Below are 15499 nucleotides of genomic sequence, written 5' to 3' on the forward strand. Positions count from 1 at the left end.
TGCCCCCCGTTAAGTTAGGAGACCGCCACGTGTTGGTTGGTTTGTTTGAGATGTTTCGTAGCGGCCTTTAGCTGGGCTCAACGGCGGGCAGCGCACAGTGGCCTTGCCGGGGCTTTTAACCGATGCAAACACACGAGGAGAAATTGTCTTGGCCCTTGGCTCCGCGCAGTAACTGGGCCCCCAGCTTCGGACCGCGCTGGTCCCGTTTTCTTGTCCCTGGGAGGCTTGTGTGCAAAGAATGCAGGCCCAGCGCCGCGCCGCGTAACTAACCCGGAGCTGGGGGAGCCTGCGGGGCGGGGAACCGCTGTCCCCGGGGCGGGGAACCGCTGCCCGCACGGCGGGGAACCGCTGCCCGCACTCCGCAGCCTGCGTTCGCTCGGTGCTTTCCTCAACTGCAGCTCTTCCTTCTGCGCCGGTCCTGGTGCTCAGAGCCAGCGAGTCGCGTTCATACAGGGACGGTGCCAGGACTTTCCAGGGAGGCCTTTGGCCTTTGTCGAAAGTGCTTGTGTAAGGGGAAAGCGAAGCGTGCCAAAGGAGCTGCGGCTCCGGAGCCGCGCTGCCCCCAAAGGCGGCTGTGCCTCTCGGGGGCTGCACGGGGCTCCCGGAGTTTCCCACAGGTGCCCTGCGCGCTGCAACACCTTGGCACCAAAGCCTGAGTGGAGGGTGGGGAGAAGCCTCTGAAACATGAGGCTACTTTAAGGTACTTGTGTATAAAGTTACACGAATGAGCCGCTTGGAGTCCGGCTGAAAGGTGCAGCCGACCAGAGCCCGGTGGGTAATGCTCAGGGTCTAGGCCAGCCCCTCCGTGTACCCCACACCCCGACAGTCCCCACGCAGAGGGACTGTGGGCTGCTTCTCTTAGACAGGCCCAAGTCCTGCTCGGCGCATCTTGGCTAATCTCCTGCCCTCTTTCCTAAAGGGCCTTTTGGTCTGTAGTTGCTTTCCCTCGGGTGATTGCATGGGTGGGTGCCTTAACCGCAAGAATTTTAATTAAGTGACTGTTTGTGCAGCGATGGTTACGCTTCCCTTTTGCCCAAAGACGTATCTCCTTGCAACATCTGCTCCAGAAGTAACAATAAGCACAATAACAACCATCACAAGGCGGACACGGGGAGGTGACATCCTCCCTGGCTCTTGCGCAGCCGAGTCCAGCTGCCCGTGATGCAGCGTGGCAATGCCAGGGGACCGGGCTGCGCCTGCCACGCAGCTGGTTCCCAGCCTGCCAGCTCCGCCCCTCGCCAGTCACCGACCCCGAGACGCTGCCAGCGAACTAGCCCCTGCTGCTTTCCCCAGAGACGCTAATCCCAGGCCGGGCGCCGGCTTCCCACGCGCGCCGGGCAGTGGGGGAGCGCGGGTCCGGCACAGCCCAGGGGCCTTAGGCGCATGGGGACGCATCGCGTAAGGATCATTGTCCCCTCACTCCCAGCACCAGTGCACGGCCAGTCTGACATGGACCCCCCCCCCCCGCCCCCGCCATGTGGCTGCCTCCAGCAGCGGCGGTGGCTTGAATCCTAGATTTGGCTTGGATCCATGTCCCTGGGACCTGCACCCGAGCGAGTCCCTGCACAGGGGGAGATGGTAGGCGCTGGTGCTGGCTGGAAGCGGTTTCCGTCACGTACAAGGTTTGCAGTTTGGGTCACTGGCTCTCAGCACCCCGCACTCCCTTGCACAAATTTGTGCCCGGGACCCGGACCCGTGGGCGAGATGGCAACTTTCCTCTCCGTGCAACAAGCATCGCCCCGTAACTCCCGCTCTTTACCTCGGAGGCCAACTCGGGCACGTTTTCCAACAGCTCGGCCCAAGCGTAACTACCCCCAAAGAGGGCGTTGGGGGCAGGGCAGAAGGGGGGAGGCCGCCCATCCTTGGTGTTTCCCTGCCCCACGCAGACCTGTGCGTAGACGGGAGCCCGCCAGGATACCGGGTTTAGGGAGCAGACACCGTGATTCCTGGGCGTGCAGAAGCCCGGCTCTGACTTTCGATGGCTGTTTAACCCCCAGTAGTATCCGCCCTTTGGCCGGCACCTGGAGGGAGGGCTTGCCTGGCCCAACACGGGACAGCCTTTTTCAAAGGGCTCTGAGTGGTTCCTGTCATTTGCAAAGGGCCTCCGCGCGCTCAGCCTACCCGTGACAAAGGTGGCCTGGCAGGGGGCGGCTGCTGACAGGAGATAAGCCAAGGGCTGTCCTGGTTCATAAGCAGCCTGTTTAACTGCCGAAAGAGCCGGTCAGCTCGCGGCCCGTGTGCCGGGCGGGCTGCGGGTGGCAGGGCCAGGCTGGCCCCAGGGCGAGCGCGGAGCGAGCCCAGGGCGCTGCTCCAGCCAGGGAGCGCCCGGGGGCGGGCACAGCACAAGGGCGTGGGTGGGGGGAATACCGCCAGGGTGCCACGAGCACCCTGATCGGGGGTGGAGGGGGAGGAAGGGGCGGAGATCAGGGGCTAATAGCGGCAGCCGGGGCTTCCCCAGGGCTGCGTGGCATTAGAAGTCGAGGTGACCCTGGGCATCGGGAGACAGGATCGCTCTGCATCGGGGGGCCCCGTACAAGTGGGAAGCAAACACCCCCAAAGGACTTGGGCTGTTAAAGCCAAGCAGGCGCTTTAAGCCCGCTGGGACACACGCAGATTTCACCGGCGGCCGGCCAGTCTGAATTTGCAGCTCTAGGAGGCTCGGTGCAGTTTAGCGAAACACGGAGCGTTTATTGTACAAACACACACCGGCCCCAAGCCCCCCGATAAATACTCCCAGGTGTCGCTCCTGGATTGAACCCCGCCAGCATCCAGCGACCTTTACTTTTTGCATTCATGTGTACGGCTAATGTACGAGTAACAAGCGTGCTCGGGAATTTGTCCGGCCAGGGACTAAGATGAGCCTTTCGCTGCCCTTTCCTGGGTGAAAAAATTCTTGAGCAGGATGGAAAGGCGCTGAAGTTTCCTTCTGGCTCTGAAATCACTTTTCTTCCTGCCGCTGAGCCGATTTGTTAAAAGCTAGACTCCTTCTTCTCGCCTTCAGCAGGATAAGGGCCATCTACGCCCCCGGCCAGGGAGGTGCGCTTCTTAGAGATGCCGCTATGCGTTTAATTTTTATTTTGAAAAAGAAATTCGTTTCAACACACGTAGCTACGAATCGGGCAAAACGTGGTTATAAGGATCTGGAAACAAGGGGGGGGAGGAAAGATTGGTGTCTAGCTCATCATGACAAGGGTTTTTTGGGGAGGAGATTTTTGTTTGTTTTATGCCTGCTTTGTTTTTGTTTCCTTGCAACCCTCGTGATTTTTAAGAGGGTTAAACGCATGTAAATTTGGGCCAGCTTTGAAATCCAGCTCATCTCCGAAAATCCGGAGCAGCTAGGGCCACCCTTTCCTGGGAGATTAGAGCAACGCGTCCGTTTAAAATAAAAAAAAGAAAGAAAGAAAGCAGCCCAGGATAATTTGGCAGAGCTGCAGATTTCCCGAAGGAACAAGCCAGGCCGGGCTGCGGCTGGTTTGGCCGAGCTCACCAAGCCGCGCTGAATGGGAAATCTATGGGCGATTAAAATGGGAAAACTCCGTGTCAGACTTCAGATGTTCCTGAAAGACAAACACGCTCTGGGGCCGCTGCTGGTTAGCGCTCGTGCTTTTCCAAAAACCAAACCTGGGGGGGGGGGTATTCACACCGTCTCCCCGCTCTGGAACCCACCGAAGTTTTGAGTGGAAGCCAATCCAATTATGGCCATTAAAAGGCAGCTCAGGGCAATAAAGTGCGCAGGGGCCAGCACGCCCTCCCCCCGGGGTAAATAAAAATCATCCTGCCCCTGCCCTCGCATGCTCCGCGGAAATTGAAGCTCGCGGAGGCTTTTCCGAGGGGCCCCGCTTCGGAAGTATGACACAGACAAGGGGCTTCATTAGTTTGTATTTTATTATAGGGCTATGTAGGTAAAGGGGGAGGAGTTGCCTTACATTTCAACAGGTACGTGTTGGATCACGGCGTAATCATCAAATTTACAAATGCCTTTTCCACCGAGGGGCAAAGCGGTTAAAACCCATCGTCGAGACAGATGCGCAGGCGTGGCTGGCTAGGGCCGCAGCCCTAAAGACTCACTAGACAAACCGAGGGGGCTAAAAGGGAGGGGAGGGAAGTTGAGCTGCTTTTTTTTTTCCTTTTCCTTTTTTTCCCCCTCTTTTTTTTTTTTTTTTTGGGTCTGTAAACTGGATCGGGACTGCGGATCCGCTGGACAAGCCTTTCCTTCCCCCTCTCCCGAGCCTTCCCAGCTCCCCCTCCCCACCCCTTACAGCGGGTCCCCAAACCACCATCCGAGATCGCCTGCCCTCCCCGCCTCTTCTCACGGGAGTGGGTTTGATTCGCCAGGAGAAGTACCCCCAAGGGAGGAAAGAGGCAGCGCTGGGAATCTGGACTGGCCCCGCCGGCAGATTTTTTTTTTTTTTTTGAAGGGAGGGGGGCGGAGGAGAGAAGTTTTGTTTAGTTCAATTTCCTGCGTGTTAAACTCAAGATAAAATTTCAACCCAATAACATCAACTAAAAACAATGCTGGTCCCTGGAACGGACCGAATATTTACACCATTCCTGCTGCTTGCGGCAGCAAGAGGCTGGGCAATCCCACGGCGAGAGCCCAGAGGCTCCCCACCGTCAAAAGACAGCTGTCCACAGGGTCTGCAGGGGCAGGGTGTAAAGGGGGCTTCCACTCCCTGCCTTGCCCTTGACACACGGAGTTCGAGAGTCGAGTCGTCCAACACCTGGGGGGCGGCCGGCGGGGGGAGTCTGTGTCTCCAAGGCGCGTTTCTTTTTAAATCGAGGAGGGGAGGCGCCCCGAAGTCCTCTTCCGGGCTGTGTGTGTGTGTTTGGTGTGAAAAAAAATCAACCCACCGGACGGAATAATCCCGGGTGCGGAGAAGGAATAAATAGGAGTTACTGGGGAGGGTCCAGCAGCAGATCTCAGCCAGCAGCCCTGAGCCGGGGGCTCTTGGTCGGGGATGATGAATGATGATGACCATGGGGCATGGAGACCCAGTCCTGCCCGGGAGAAGGAAACACACCGACGGCAGCTCCGGAGCAGGGAGCAGCGGGGCCAGCAGTGGGCGCAGGCTGGGCCAGGAGGAAGGCCCTTGTTTCTCACGTAGCAAAAGGCCAGTGGGGAGCCGGGCCGAGCCGGGCCGGGCCGGGCCGGGCGCTGCCTACAAGACCTGGAACCTCCAGGAGGCCTGGTCCTTGTAGTCCAGGCAGTCAGGGGAGTTGAAGTTGAGTTTCCAGGAGGAGGCGGCGCCGGGCTCCTTGTAGTCCAGGCAGTCGGGGGAGTTGAAGGCCAGCCCCGTGCTGCCGTAGCCCTGGTGGTGGTGGTGATGGTGGTGGTGGTGGCCGGATCCCTGGCCCAGCGGGTGGTGGTGGTGGCCGGCCATGGAGGAGGGCGCCATGGGGCTGAGCTGGTGCGGGTGGTGGTGGGAGTGCATGGGCGCCAGGTAGGAGCTGCACTCCACGCCGCCGAAGTAGGAGGAGGAGGGGGCCGCCGGGTAGCCCTGGCCGTAGCCGCCGCCCTGGCCGTAGGACATCGGGTAGGAGGCGGAGGCGGCGCCGGACACCGAGCGCTGCATGCAGGACGCGCCGCCGGGCGGCAGCGGCTCCGGCACCGACACGGCCGAGGGCGCGGCGCCTGGGGAGATGGAGGCCGGGCTCCAGATGGACGAGGCCGGGGCGCTGATGGAGGCGGCCGCCGCCGCGGGGTTGCCCAGCGCCGCCGCCGCGCTGCCCGAGGAGCTGGAGCTGGAGGAGGAGGACGAGCCGGAGCTGGAGACGGCGGGGGGCGTGAACTGGCCGCTGCTCTCCGAGCCCGAGCTCTCCCGCGCCGGGGACGGCTTCTTCTTGGCCGGCCGGCTCTTGGCCCCGCCGCCGCTCTGCTGCTGCTGCCGGCACTTGGCCCGGCGGTTCTTGAACCAGACCTGCGGGGAGAGCGAGCTGTCAGCAGCCAGCCCCCGGCACCCACTTTCCCCAGCCCCCATCGCCAGCCCCCGGCGCCCAGCCCCCCCGGCCCCCGTGGCCATCTGCTGGCACCCAGGCCCCCCGGCACAGATAGCCAGCCCCTGGCACCCAGCCCCCCCCCGCACCTGTAACCAGCCCCTGGCACCCAGTCCCCCAGGACCCATAGCCATCTGCTGGCACCCAGGCCCCCCTGCACAGATAGCCAGCCCCTGGCACCCAGTCCCCCAGGACCCATAGCCATCTGCTGGCACCCAGGCCCCCCGGCACAGATAGCCAGCCCCTGGCACCCAGCCCCCCCCCCGCACCTGTAACCAGCCCCTGGCACCCAGTCCCTCAGGACCCATAGCCATCTGCTGGCACCCAGGCCCCCCTGCACAGATAGCCAGCCCCTGGCACCCAGTCCCCCCCCCGCACCTGTAACCAGCCCCTGGCACCCAGGCCCCCAGGACCCATAGCCATCTGCTGGCACCCAGGCCCCCCGGCACAGATAGCCAGCCCCTGGCACCCAGCCCCCCCCCCGCACCTGTAACCAGCCCCTGGCACCCAGTCCCCCAGGACCCATAGCCATCTGCTGGCACCCAGGCCCCCCGGCACAGATAGCCAGCCCCTGGCACCCAGTCCCCCCCCCCCGCACCTGTAACCAGCCCCTGGCACCCAGCCCCCCCGGCACAGATAGCCAGCCCCTGGCACCCAGCCCCCCCCCCCCGCACCAGCCCCTGGCACCCAGTCCCCCAGGACCCATAGCCATCTGCTGGCACCCAGCCCCCCCGGCACAGATAGCCAACCCCTGGCACCCAGCCCCCCCCCCGCACCAGCCTCTGGCACCCAATCCCCCAGGACCCATAGCCATCTGCTGGCAGGCAGCCCCTGAGCATCTGTAGCCAATCCTCAAGCATCGTAACAGCCACTTCCTCTAGAACCCATAGGTATCCCCCACCCCCCAGGCACCCTGAACAGCCAGCAACACCCATTTCCCCTAGCACCGCAGCCATCCCCCAAGCACCCTGAACAGCCACCATTACCCATAACCAGCTGCTGGCACCCACTTCACTCAGCACCCATAGCCACTGGCACCCAGTCCCCAAGCATCCATACCCATCCACCAGCACCCGAGCGCCCCAACCAACACTCACAGCCACCCACTGGAACCCCAGACAGCTTCTGGCATGCCTAGCCTTCCACCAGCCCACAGCCACTCACTGGCACCCAGCACTATCCACCCGTACCCCGACAGCTATCAGCATCCCCAGACATTCACCAGCACAAGCTGTCCACCAGCATGCAAGACAAGACAGCATGCAAGACAGTAATTCACTGGTGCCCAGTCCCCCCGGCACCTGCACCCATCCACTGACACAAAGCCCCCGCAGCACCCATCCACACCCAACCACCCTTTAGCCATAACTCCCAGCACCCACACCCATCCACCAGCTGTGAGTCCCAGGAGCACCAACTCCATCCCCCAGGCTCCCACACTATGCCCCACCCTGCACCCCCCAGCCATAAGACTCACTCACAGGACCCATCCCCCTCCTTGCAAGGAGGGATAGGCCATTGACTGCCAGCTCCTCCACTGTCCCTGCCAACCAGCGCCTATGCCCAGCACCCACCCCCCACCCACAAGGGAAAACAACGTTAGCGTCGAGTTTCCTCACTACCCGCAGCCCCCCGCCATTAGCCGACTTCCAAACTAAACCCCGCACACCACCCAGCTCCGTCACCCATCCCCGGGACTAGCAGGGAGAGCAGACCCAGCAGTACCTGCTTCCCCCAGGGCACAGCCAGCTTCCCCCTGGCCTCCCGCAGCAGAGCGGCCAGCTCCCCACCTGCAAAGGAGACTGAAGCCCTCGGCATCCAGGACCACCCCATTATACCCCACCCATCCTGCAAGGAAGAACAAACCCATCAGCACCCAGCCTACCCATTCCCCGGCAGCCCACCTCTGCACCATCCCCAGCTCTCCCTTCCATCCTCCAGAGCCCCCCAGCCCACAAGGCATACCGGCCCCATCAGTGCCCAGCACTCCCCGCTCGGCCCCAGCATCCTTCTTCCCCAACCAGCACCTCAACCCGTTCCCCGACGCAGCCCCCAGAGCAATGAGCTTTCAACACAGCACCTAATTCCCCCAGCCCGCGGAGAGCACGGAGTGATCAGCACCCAGCTTCGCTCCCTCCCCCGCACTGTCCCCCAGGAAGAGGGGCACAGCACGCAATGCTCCCAGCTATCCCCCCCCCCAGCACAGCTGCGAAGGAGGGAACACGTTCTGGGTCCTGATCAATCCAGCCCCGTTCCGCTCCACCCCAGCACAGCACGCATCTCCTCAAGGGAGAGGGGCCCAGCATCCCGCTCCCACCACCAGAACTCTCACCTGCAGCGCCGGGCACCCCCATTAGCCGGCAGAGAAATGGGCCCAATGGGATCAGCCCCCAGCAGAGCAGCCCGGATCCCTGGCTAGGACAGCACCGAGCAGGGACATAGTGACCAGCACCCCCCCCCGTAGCCCTCCCCCCCGCTCAGGGACTTGGGGCACAGCAAAAGGGACCTCACTGAGCCTACCAGAAAAACCAGCCCCCCCGAGAGAGGCGGAGCACGGCCCCCTTCCCACCCATTAGCCAGGGCTAGGGGCCCAGGACAGAGCTAGACTTACTCTCCCCTGCCTGCAAGGGGAGAGGCAGCCCGGCCCCACACTGCAGAGACGGGTCTGTCTGTCCGGAAGGCCTGTGGTGTGTGTCTGTCAGCTGGGAGGTGGCGGTGGGGGGACACTGCAGTCTCGGGGGCTGAGTTTGCCTCTGTCCCTGCCCCGGTGCTGGCACCTGGACCAAACGCGGCGCCAGGGAGCCCTCCCGCGGCCGGGTAACAGCCCCGCTTCCTCCCTCTCCTGCCACCTCCTCCAGGCCGGAGGGGCCATTTCTGCGCCCCCGCCCCCTGCCCCGCACCCACGTGTCCCAGGCCGGGCGCGCGACTGGCCCCTCACCCGGGCCCGGGAGCTGGTTTTTAAAGCATCCTCCACACCCCACCCCAAGGGCCTACGCCCGAGGCTGCAGCCAGGAAAGAGCGCCCAGGAAAAGTCACCAGGGCCGGGCTGGCCGGCGGGCCCATGGCGAGGGATGGTGCCGCTCTAGGGGGGTGTCCAGGGTGGACTGCGGCTGGATCCCCCTGGCCGGGGCTGCCCCCCGCCCCCACCTGCAGAGAGACACGGGGCCCGCGCTGCTGGGGGCGCAGGGGACAGGATTAGCCTTTATTCCGCAAATCAGGCTCCGGCGCCCAGGCTGCCGGCGTTTCCACCGCGAGGGGACACCCTGGGCAGGCTGGCGAGCTCCCCAGCCCGTGGGGCTCCCTCCCGCGCGGCCTGATTTCCCATTGTAAAGGGGGGCGGCTCCCGTCGCCCCCGCCCTCGGGCAGGGCGCTGCGCGGCCGCGGAGCTTGAGGCCAGCGTTGGGGGGAGGGGGGGCGTTCCCAGCCTAGGCCAGGCAGGGGCAGCGAGCGGCTCCAGGGCGCGGGAGGGGTGGCTGGGACCAGCCGGAGAGCAGAGCCGGGGGAAAGGCCTCCAAAAGCCAGGAATAAAATCGCCCCTCTCGGCCTGAACGATCCACGCCGGCTCCTCAAACGCCCCTTGGCCGCGGCCGGCTCCGGGGGCTGCGCCTCTCCCCGCCAGAGGCGCTGAGCTTCCGCGCAAACCCAGGGGCGCAGAAGGGCGGGCAAGCCCCCTGGCTCGGCTCCCCCGACAGCCAGCCCAGTGCGGGGCTCCAGCATTCGCCTGTCCGCAGCAGCCAGGGAGCTGAAGCGGGTCTCAGGCTGGGGGCCCCCCCAACCCGAAGCAGGGTCGGGAGGGCAGGCCGCCCTGGGAGCTGCTCGAAGGTGGATCTGGCCAGGTCCCTGCCCCTCCGGCTGTGGGATCTAGGGCCCGGACGTGTCCTCCCAGCCCCTGGGCTGGCCATTGCCGGAGCACTTCGTCAGAGGAGGCCCGGGCGGGGGAGTGCGAGTGTGTGCGATGGGCTGGACAGTGCGGCAGGCAGGGCTCCGGCACCCGGGTGAGCAGCCCCTGCGTCCCAGCCCAGCCGTGCCCCGGCCCCGCAGCAGGCAGCGGCGGCGCGCCCAGGAAGTTCCCCCGTCCCTGGTCGTTTGCACTGGGGCTCCCTCTACCCCCCCCCCCCGCAGCTGCTGGCCCTGCGGCGGGAGAGACGGTACCGGACCTGGACTCTGGACTCGGGCAGGTTGATCTTCAGCGCCACCTCCTCTCGCATGAAGATGTCCGGGTAGCGGGTCTTGGCGAACAGCGCCTCCAGCACATCGAGCTGCGAGCGGGTGAAGGTGGTGCGCTCCCGCCGCTGCTTCCGCGGGGTGGCTGCAGGACCCGGGAGAGACAGAAACAAGCGGATCAGACACACGGACCCCCGCCCTCGGGGGCCCCCCACCGCGGAATCTCCCGGGCCGGGGCGCGGAGCCGGGCCCTGCAAGCCCCTTGCTACAGATCGGGGGGTTCGCAGGATTCACAGCCAAGCATTCAAAGAAAAGAAACCGGTGCTAGGGAGCGGGGCCGGGAGGGAAATCAACTAATTTGGCAATTAAATACCGGTTAATATCAGAGAAACTACCAGCCCCCATCTCTCCCTCCCAGCAAAATGCACAGTCTATAGTTATACCAAGTGTATTTATGTTGCGTTTCAACGCTCCCCAGAAGCCAGGCTTCGTGGCATTAGGATGGGGAAGGGAGATTCCTAAAAAAGATGTTTTTAAAGAGGCGGGAGACAGGGGTGGAAATGCGAGCAAGCAAACGGGCTCCAAAAGTTAAGGCCGAAGTGAAACTGACGAGGCAAAATCCGGCGGGGAACGCAAAGCGGATTGCGAACCCCCCGACCCCCCAATCCATACACAACACCATTACACAGCGGCCTCTGCAAGACCCCGGAGGGGAGTTTTCAGGGTTGGTTTGTGTGTTTAAATTACAATCCAGGGGAGAAAAAAATCGAGCGGGGGAGAATCACAACACACAAGTTAGGAACACGCCGAGCTGGGAACAGTGCAGCACCTCTGTGGAGTTGGGTACGAGTTTCGTTAAATTCATTATTTTTAAAATAACAAAGTTAACTATTCGAAAGAGTTTCCCACTGTTAAAAAAAGCACACGAATTAAAGAGACATTTAAACTTTTCAAACTTCTTATCTGATCGTACAAAAACTAGTTGTTGGGGGAAGGAGATTTCTCTATTGAAATCCTGTTGATTCTCACCCTCGTTAATTTTGAGAGTAAAAATTACTTTTAAAAGGATCTAACGAGCAGATTTGTTCTTTTAAATCTTTTTTCAAAAGGTACCCTGGGTATTTTTGAAAGCACAGTCTTGGAGTGGAAGAAATATCCCATTGTTCTCATCTTCGTTGCAAGAAGACAGGAGAAAAATGACTTCGTACAAACTTGTCCCAGGTGAGCAGTGTAACCGGACTGATAGAGGGGCAAAGGAAATTAAAGTGGTTTGATGCTCACCCGGATAGCCCACCGAGGGATGCAGTAGGTCCATAGCAGGTCCGGTCAGCCCCAGCCCATTCATGCCATAGGGGGGCTGTTTGAGGTAAGACATCATGCTAAAAGCTGGAAAGATTTTCCCCAATTTATATATATATATATTAAAAAGTCTGTCTAAAATTTCTCGAAGTCACAAAATTGGTTCTTCCAGGCGATGGCAGAAAATCCGGGCGCTGGAGAGACTCCCCGCTCCCTAAAAGAAACAAACAAAAAAAGAAAACACACAAAACCAGACAGACATCAGCAGCTCTTCGGAGCGGAATCGACAAGCCAGGTTGCTTCCAGGGCACAACACAAACCGCTGGGATTCGGAGTTTTACAGCCAGACCAGAGCGGTGCAGATCAAGCGCAAAGAAATACAATTTAAAAAACAACGATTGCAAATAATCGAAAGCGTAGGGAAGTTGGGACTATTTTTTGTGCATTAAATGAAATCGTTTGGGGCGCAAAGAGAGAGGCGCAAGCGCACAGCAGGGCAGCCTGAAAAGCCCCCTGCTCGCTGCAAACAGGGCTTTATTTCGCTCTGCGCCAAAAAATCCTGTCGTGCAAATAAAATCGAAAGTCCCCCCCCCCTTTTCGTTGTCAGTTATTACGGTTTTAAAGTTTTTGCGCATGTAGAGAAGAGGGCGGCGAGGGGGGGCAATCAATATGGCCATACCCCTCCCAAACGAAGTGAAATAAGAAAGTACCAGAGTCGAGCTGGGGGGGGGGGGGGAATAGTTTTTTAAGCAGAGTCACATTAACATACAATCGCCGTGGGGCTTGGAGGGGGGCACAATACAAGTGATGGGGAAGATAAAGCAATTATTTAAAAAGATAATTGGATTAGAAATCAAAACGAGATACCAAAAGGGGGGGACGTATAATTAATTTAAGAGCGAGCAGAAGGGGACATTTTAATTAGAAATGGCGAGTAGTTAAAAAACAAACCGATTTACAGTCACTTTGAAATTCATATTCCAGGGGGTTCCTCCCGTAGGGGTGACGGGAACAAATTTACCGAAAGGCACAACGTGTGTGTGTGTGTGTGTGTGTGTGGGGGGGGGGGGTTCCACGGTCTCTCACTAGGGATTTTATTCTAAATAAATAAAACGAGAAATGGCCAGAGAGTTTCTTTCCTGCCATGCCTTGCTGGGAGCCATTACAGGGCTCTGAGAAGTGCCAACTCGGACACTTCTCCGCCCGCTTTCCTGCGAATTCTGGGTTCGGTTTTTGCTGTTCGCCAGCATTCCCCTGATGTAAGGAATTTACAGCAGGGCCGCGGAGATCCCGGGAGCTGGACTGTATTTGTTTTTGTCTCGGAGCGAGGTCTCCAGGTAAAATCCACAACCTTGATCCCGTCTCCAGACCCAGGAATCTCTCTCCGCTGCCCACAGGCGCCCAAGAACCCTCATTACCCCGCGAGAAAAATTAGACGAGACAAACCAAAGAAACAAAATCCTAAATCCACCCAGCAACAGATGGCGGCGGCTCTAATCACGATTAATCACCAGCTAGAAACTTTAATTGTGTTGAGGGCCATGTTGTCTCCAGCTGAGTTTCCTGTATTTACACCAGACTGATTAAAAGGGGAGGGGGGCTGTTTGTTTTCGCTGGTAAGACTATTTCCAAATTAATTTGCATCCTCCAGGGGTGCTGGAACAATTTGTATCGTGGGGGTGCTGAGAGCCAACGCACCAAAGTGTAAACTCTGTGTCGGATGGAAAGCACTTCAAGCAGAAGCGCACCGACACGCACACCCCGCACCAGCACCTCTGTCCTCCAGCTCCCAGGCTAACCTATTGCATTTGGACACTGGGATCCCCTCTACTTTCGTTTTTAGTGTCTGTGTGGAAATTAAATACATCCGGTTGAGTTAGCAGCTTGGAATAAGCGAACGGCACAGATACGTTTACAGGAGGTTTCCAAAGAGGCCTATCGTTACTTCTCCATATAGCCTCTTTCCCGACACGACCGAGTCCTCACTGCAAAGTATCCTAACCCTTCAGGCCCTGGGGGGTTGAATGAGACCGACCTAGCCTCCCGGAGACCCCCCTAACTGTAAGCACCCGCGCCTCTCCATCCGAGGGAATTAAGACTACTCCGTGTAAACAGAGGCGCCCCAGCCCCAAGAGAGAGGGGGCTCGAAAGCGGATCCGTGGCTAGGAAATGGACCACTGAAGCCAGCACGTTAGGCCAGGCCAGGCCAGCCCCGGCCCGAGAAGCCAGCGCTCTCCCCCGAGCAGATGCCGCCAGAGCGGCTCCTGGAGATGCGTCGGGCTGAGCCGGGAGTGATTTGGCCCGTGCAGTCATTATGTAAGTTTGTTTGCCAGCCCTGCAGTGTCACCATCCCAGGGAGGGGGTGAGGCGAGGCGAGGCGCTCCAGGAGGCTACGAGCCGGGGCGGGGGCGCTCACCTTCAGCTTAAATCAAACAGCCCCAACCCCCCCCCACCATCCAAGTGCGGGGCTTCGCCACCCCCGCGCGGGACCCTGCCGGGCTGCCCGGGGTGCGGGGGCTCCGCAGCGGAGTTGCAAAGTCTGGAGAGGAGAAGCGGGCAGCCCGGGCTCCTCCCACGGGGTCCCAGGCAGGGCAGAGGGGGCCGGGGCGCCGCCACAGCTCCCCCCCCCCCGCCGCCCCACCAGGTCCCGGGCGCGGGGCGCAGAGCGAGCAGGAGCCGGGCGCCTCCGCCTCACCTGCCCCGCAGCTCCCAGTGCAACGCCGCGAAGCGGGTCCCGGCTCCGCTCCCCGGCCAGCAGCGCCGGGACCCAGGGTCGGCAGCTGGCTCCCCCCCCCGGCCCCGCTCTGCCACTCGGGGCGGGGGCTGCGCCTCGTACTTTCTTCGGCAGCCCAGCGCTAACTTCTGGCGGCGGGAGCTGCGGGGGGGGGGGCAGACCCGGGGGGGCCGGGCAGCCCGGTCCGGGACCCGGCGCGTTTACCTGGCGGCAGGAGCGGTCTGGCCCGGGCGCGCCGGTGATTGGCAATGTAGCCTGATGGAGATTGATCACCTTTCCACGGCCCTACCCTTGTATGTGCGCGCGAGGCGAGTGCGTAACCAGCCCCGGCGCCAATCCCCGGCCGCCCCGCGCCTGACTGACAGCCGCCTGGGCAATGGCAGCGCGGGATGCGGGCTACCTCCGCACGCCCCCCCCCCCGCTCCCCGCCCCCCCCCGGGCGCCCCACTCCACCCCGGCCCCGCGGCGCGCGCCGGCTCCCCCAGGGCTGGCTCTGCCCGCGGCCGGGGCGCCTCTTGCCCCCCGCCCCCGTGCGCGGCGCCCGGGCTCCGCTCCCCGCCCCAGGCAAAGCCCGTCCGAGCGCGGGGGCCGTCCCGAGCCAAGCCCGGGGAGCTCCAGAGAGCCGGCGGCGGGCAGAGGCCCGGGGCCGACCCGCCCCCTGCACCCCGGCGGGCCCTGGGGCCCGGGGCGAACTTTTGCACGTTCACTTGCTGCGTGTGCGCGTCCGGTTGTATGTGCGCGGGCAGGCGCCCGCTGAACCCGGACCCACAGCGAGAAACCCTGGACTGAGGGTCTAAAGGGGCGAGATCCCCGCACCCGGCCCCTGGGGATGGGGAGCGATTTCCTCCTAGTCCTCCCCGAGCGTGGCTTTTTTCTCCGCGACCCCCACTCAGTCGCCTAAAGTTTGCACCCCCCACCCCCAGTCTTTCGTACGCTCTTGCCTGACACACTCGTTACATGTGCACAGACGTTTATAATCCCGACGGCTGGTCTTCCCCTGGCGAGGCGCTTAAAACGGGACCCTTCCTTCCCGTTTGTGTGGGCAGGACGTAGGCTCGGAGACAAGGGGTCTGCGAATTGTCCTGGCCTGGGATGGCTTTTCTCCCCCCCTTTCTGAAACATTAAAATGGCCCGTTGCTGAAAATCGGTTAAAACCTTTCCTGGAAACGCGCCGATTGTTTTCACAAAACGAAGGAAGTGGCAGAAATGGCCATTGGTGACCATTAACTTTGTCTTTTCTCTCCAAACTGTAGGCCACACAATTACCCATCCATATATAGGTTTAAGTTGCACCGTCTCATAAATATT

General features: G+C 61.3%; 1 protein-coding gene across 2 annotated transcripts; it reads right to left on the reverse strand.

The window, feature by feature from the left end:
• Window positions 1-5159: 5159 nt before the first annotated feature.
• OTX1 (orthodenticle homeobox 1) lies at window positions 5160-11536 on the reverse strand. 2 transcript variants are annotated; one of them, XM_077812038.1, is made up of 4 exons: window positions 11440-11536; window positions 10152-10303; window positions 5758-5918; window positions 5160-5676 (listed from the first exon to the last, which is right to left on the reverse strand). In XM_077812038.1, exons 1-4 carry the CDS (start codon window positions 11534-11536, stop codon window positions 5160-5162), a joined length of 927 nt encoding a protein of 308 aa, XP_077668164.1. The 2 variants fall into 2 exon arrangements, with proteins under 2 accessions (XP_077668164.1, XP_077668163.1); XM_077812037.1 differs by having other exon boundaries at window positions 5160-5918.
• Between the last annotated feature and the right edge of the window lie 3963 nt (window positions 11537-15499).

The sequence above is a fragment of the Eretmochelys imbricata genome, chromosome 3 (genome assembly GCF_965152235.1).
Source record: "Eretmochelys imbricata isolate rEreImb1 chromosome 3, rEreImb1.hap1, whole genome shotgun sequence".
Taxonomy (NCBI): Eukaryota; Metazoa; Chordata; order Testudines; family Cheloniidae; genus Eretmochelys; species Eretmochelys imbricata.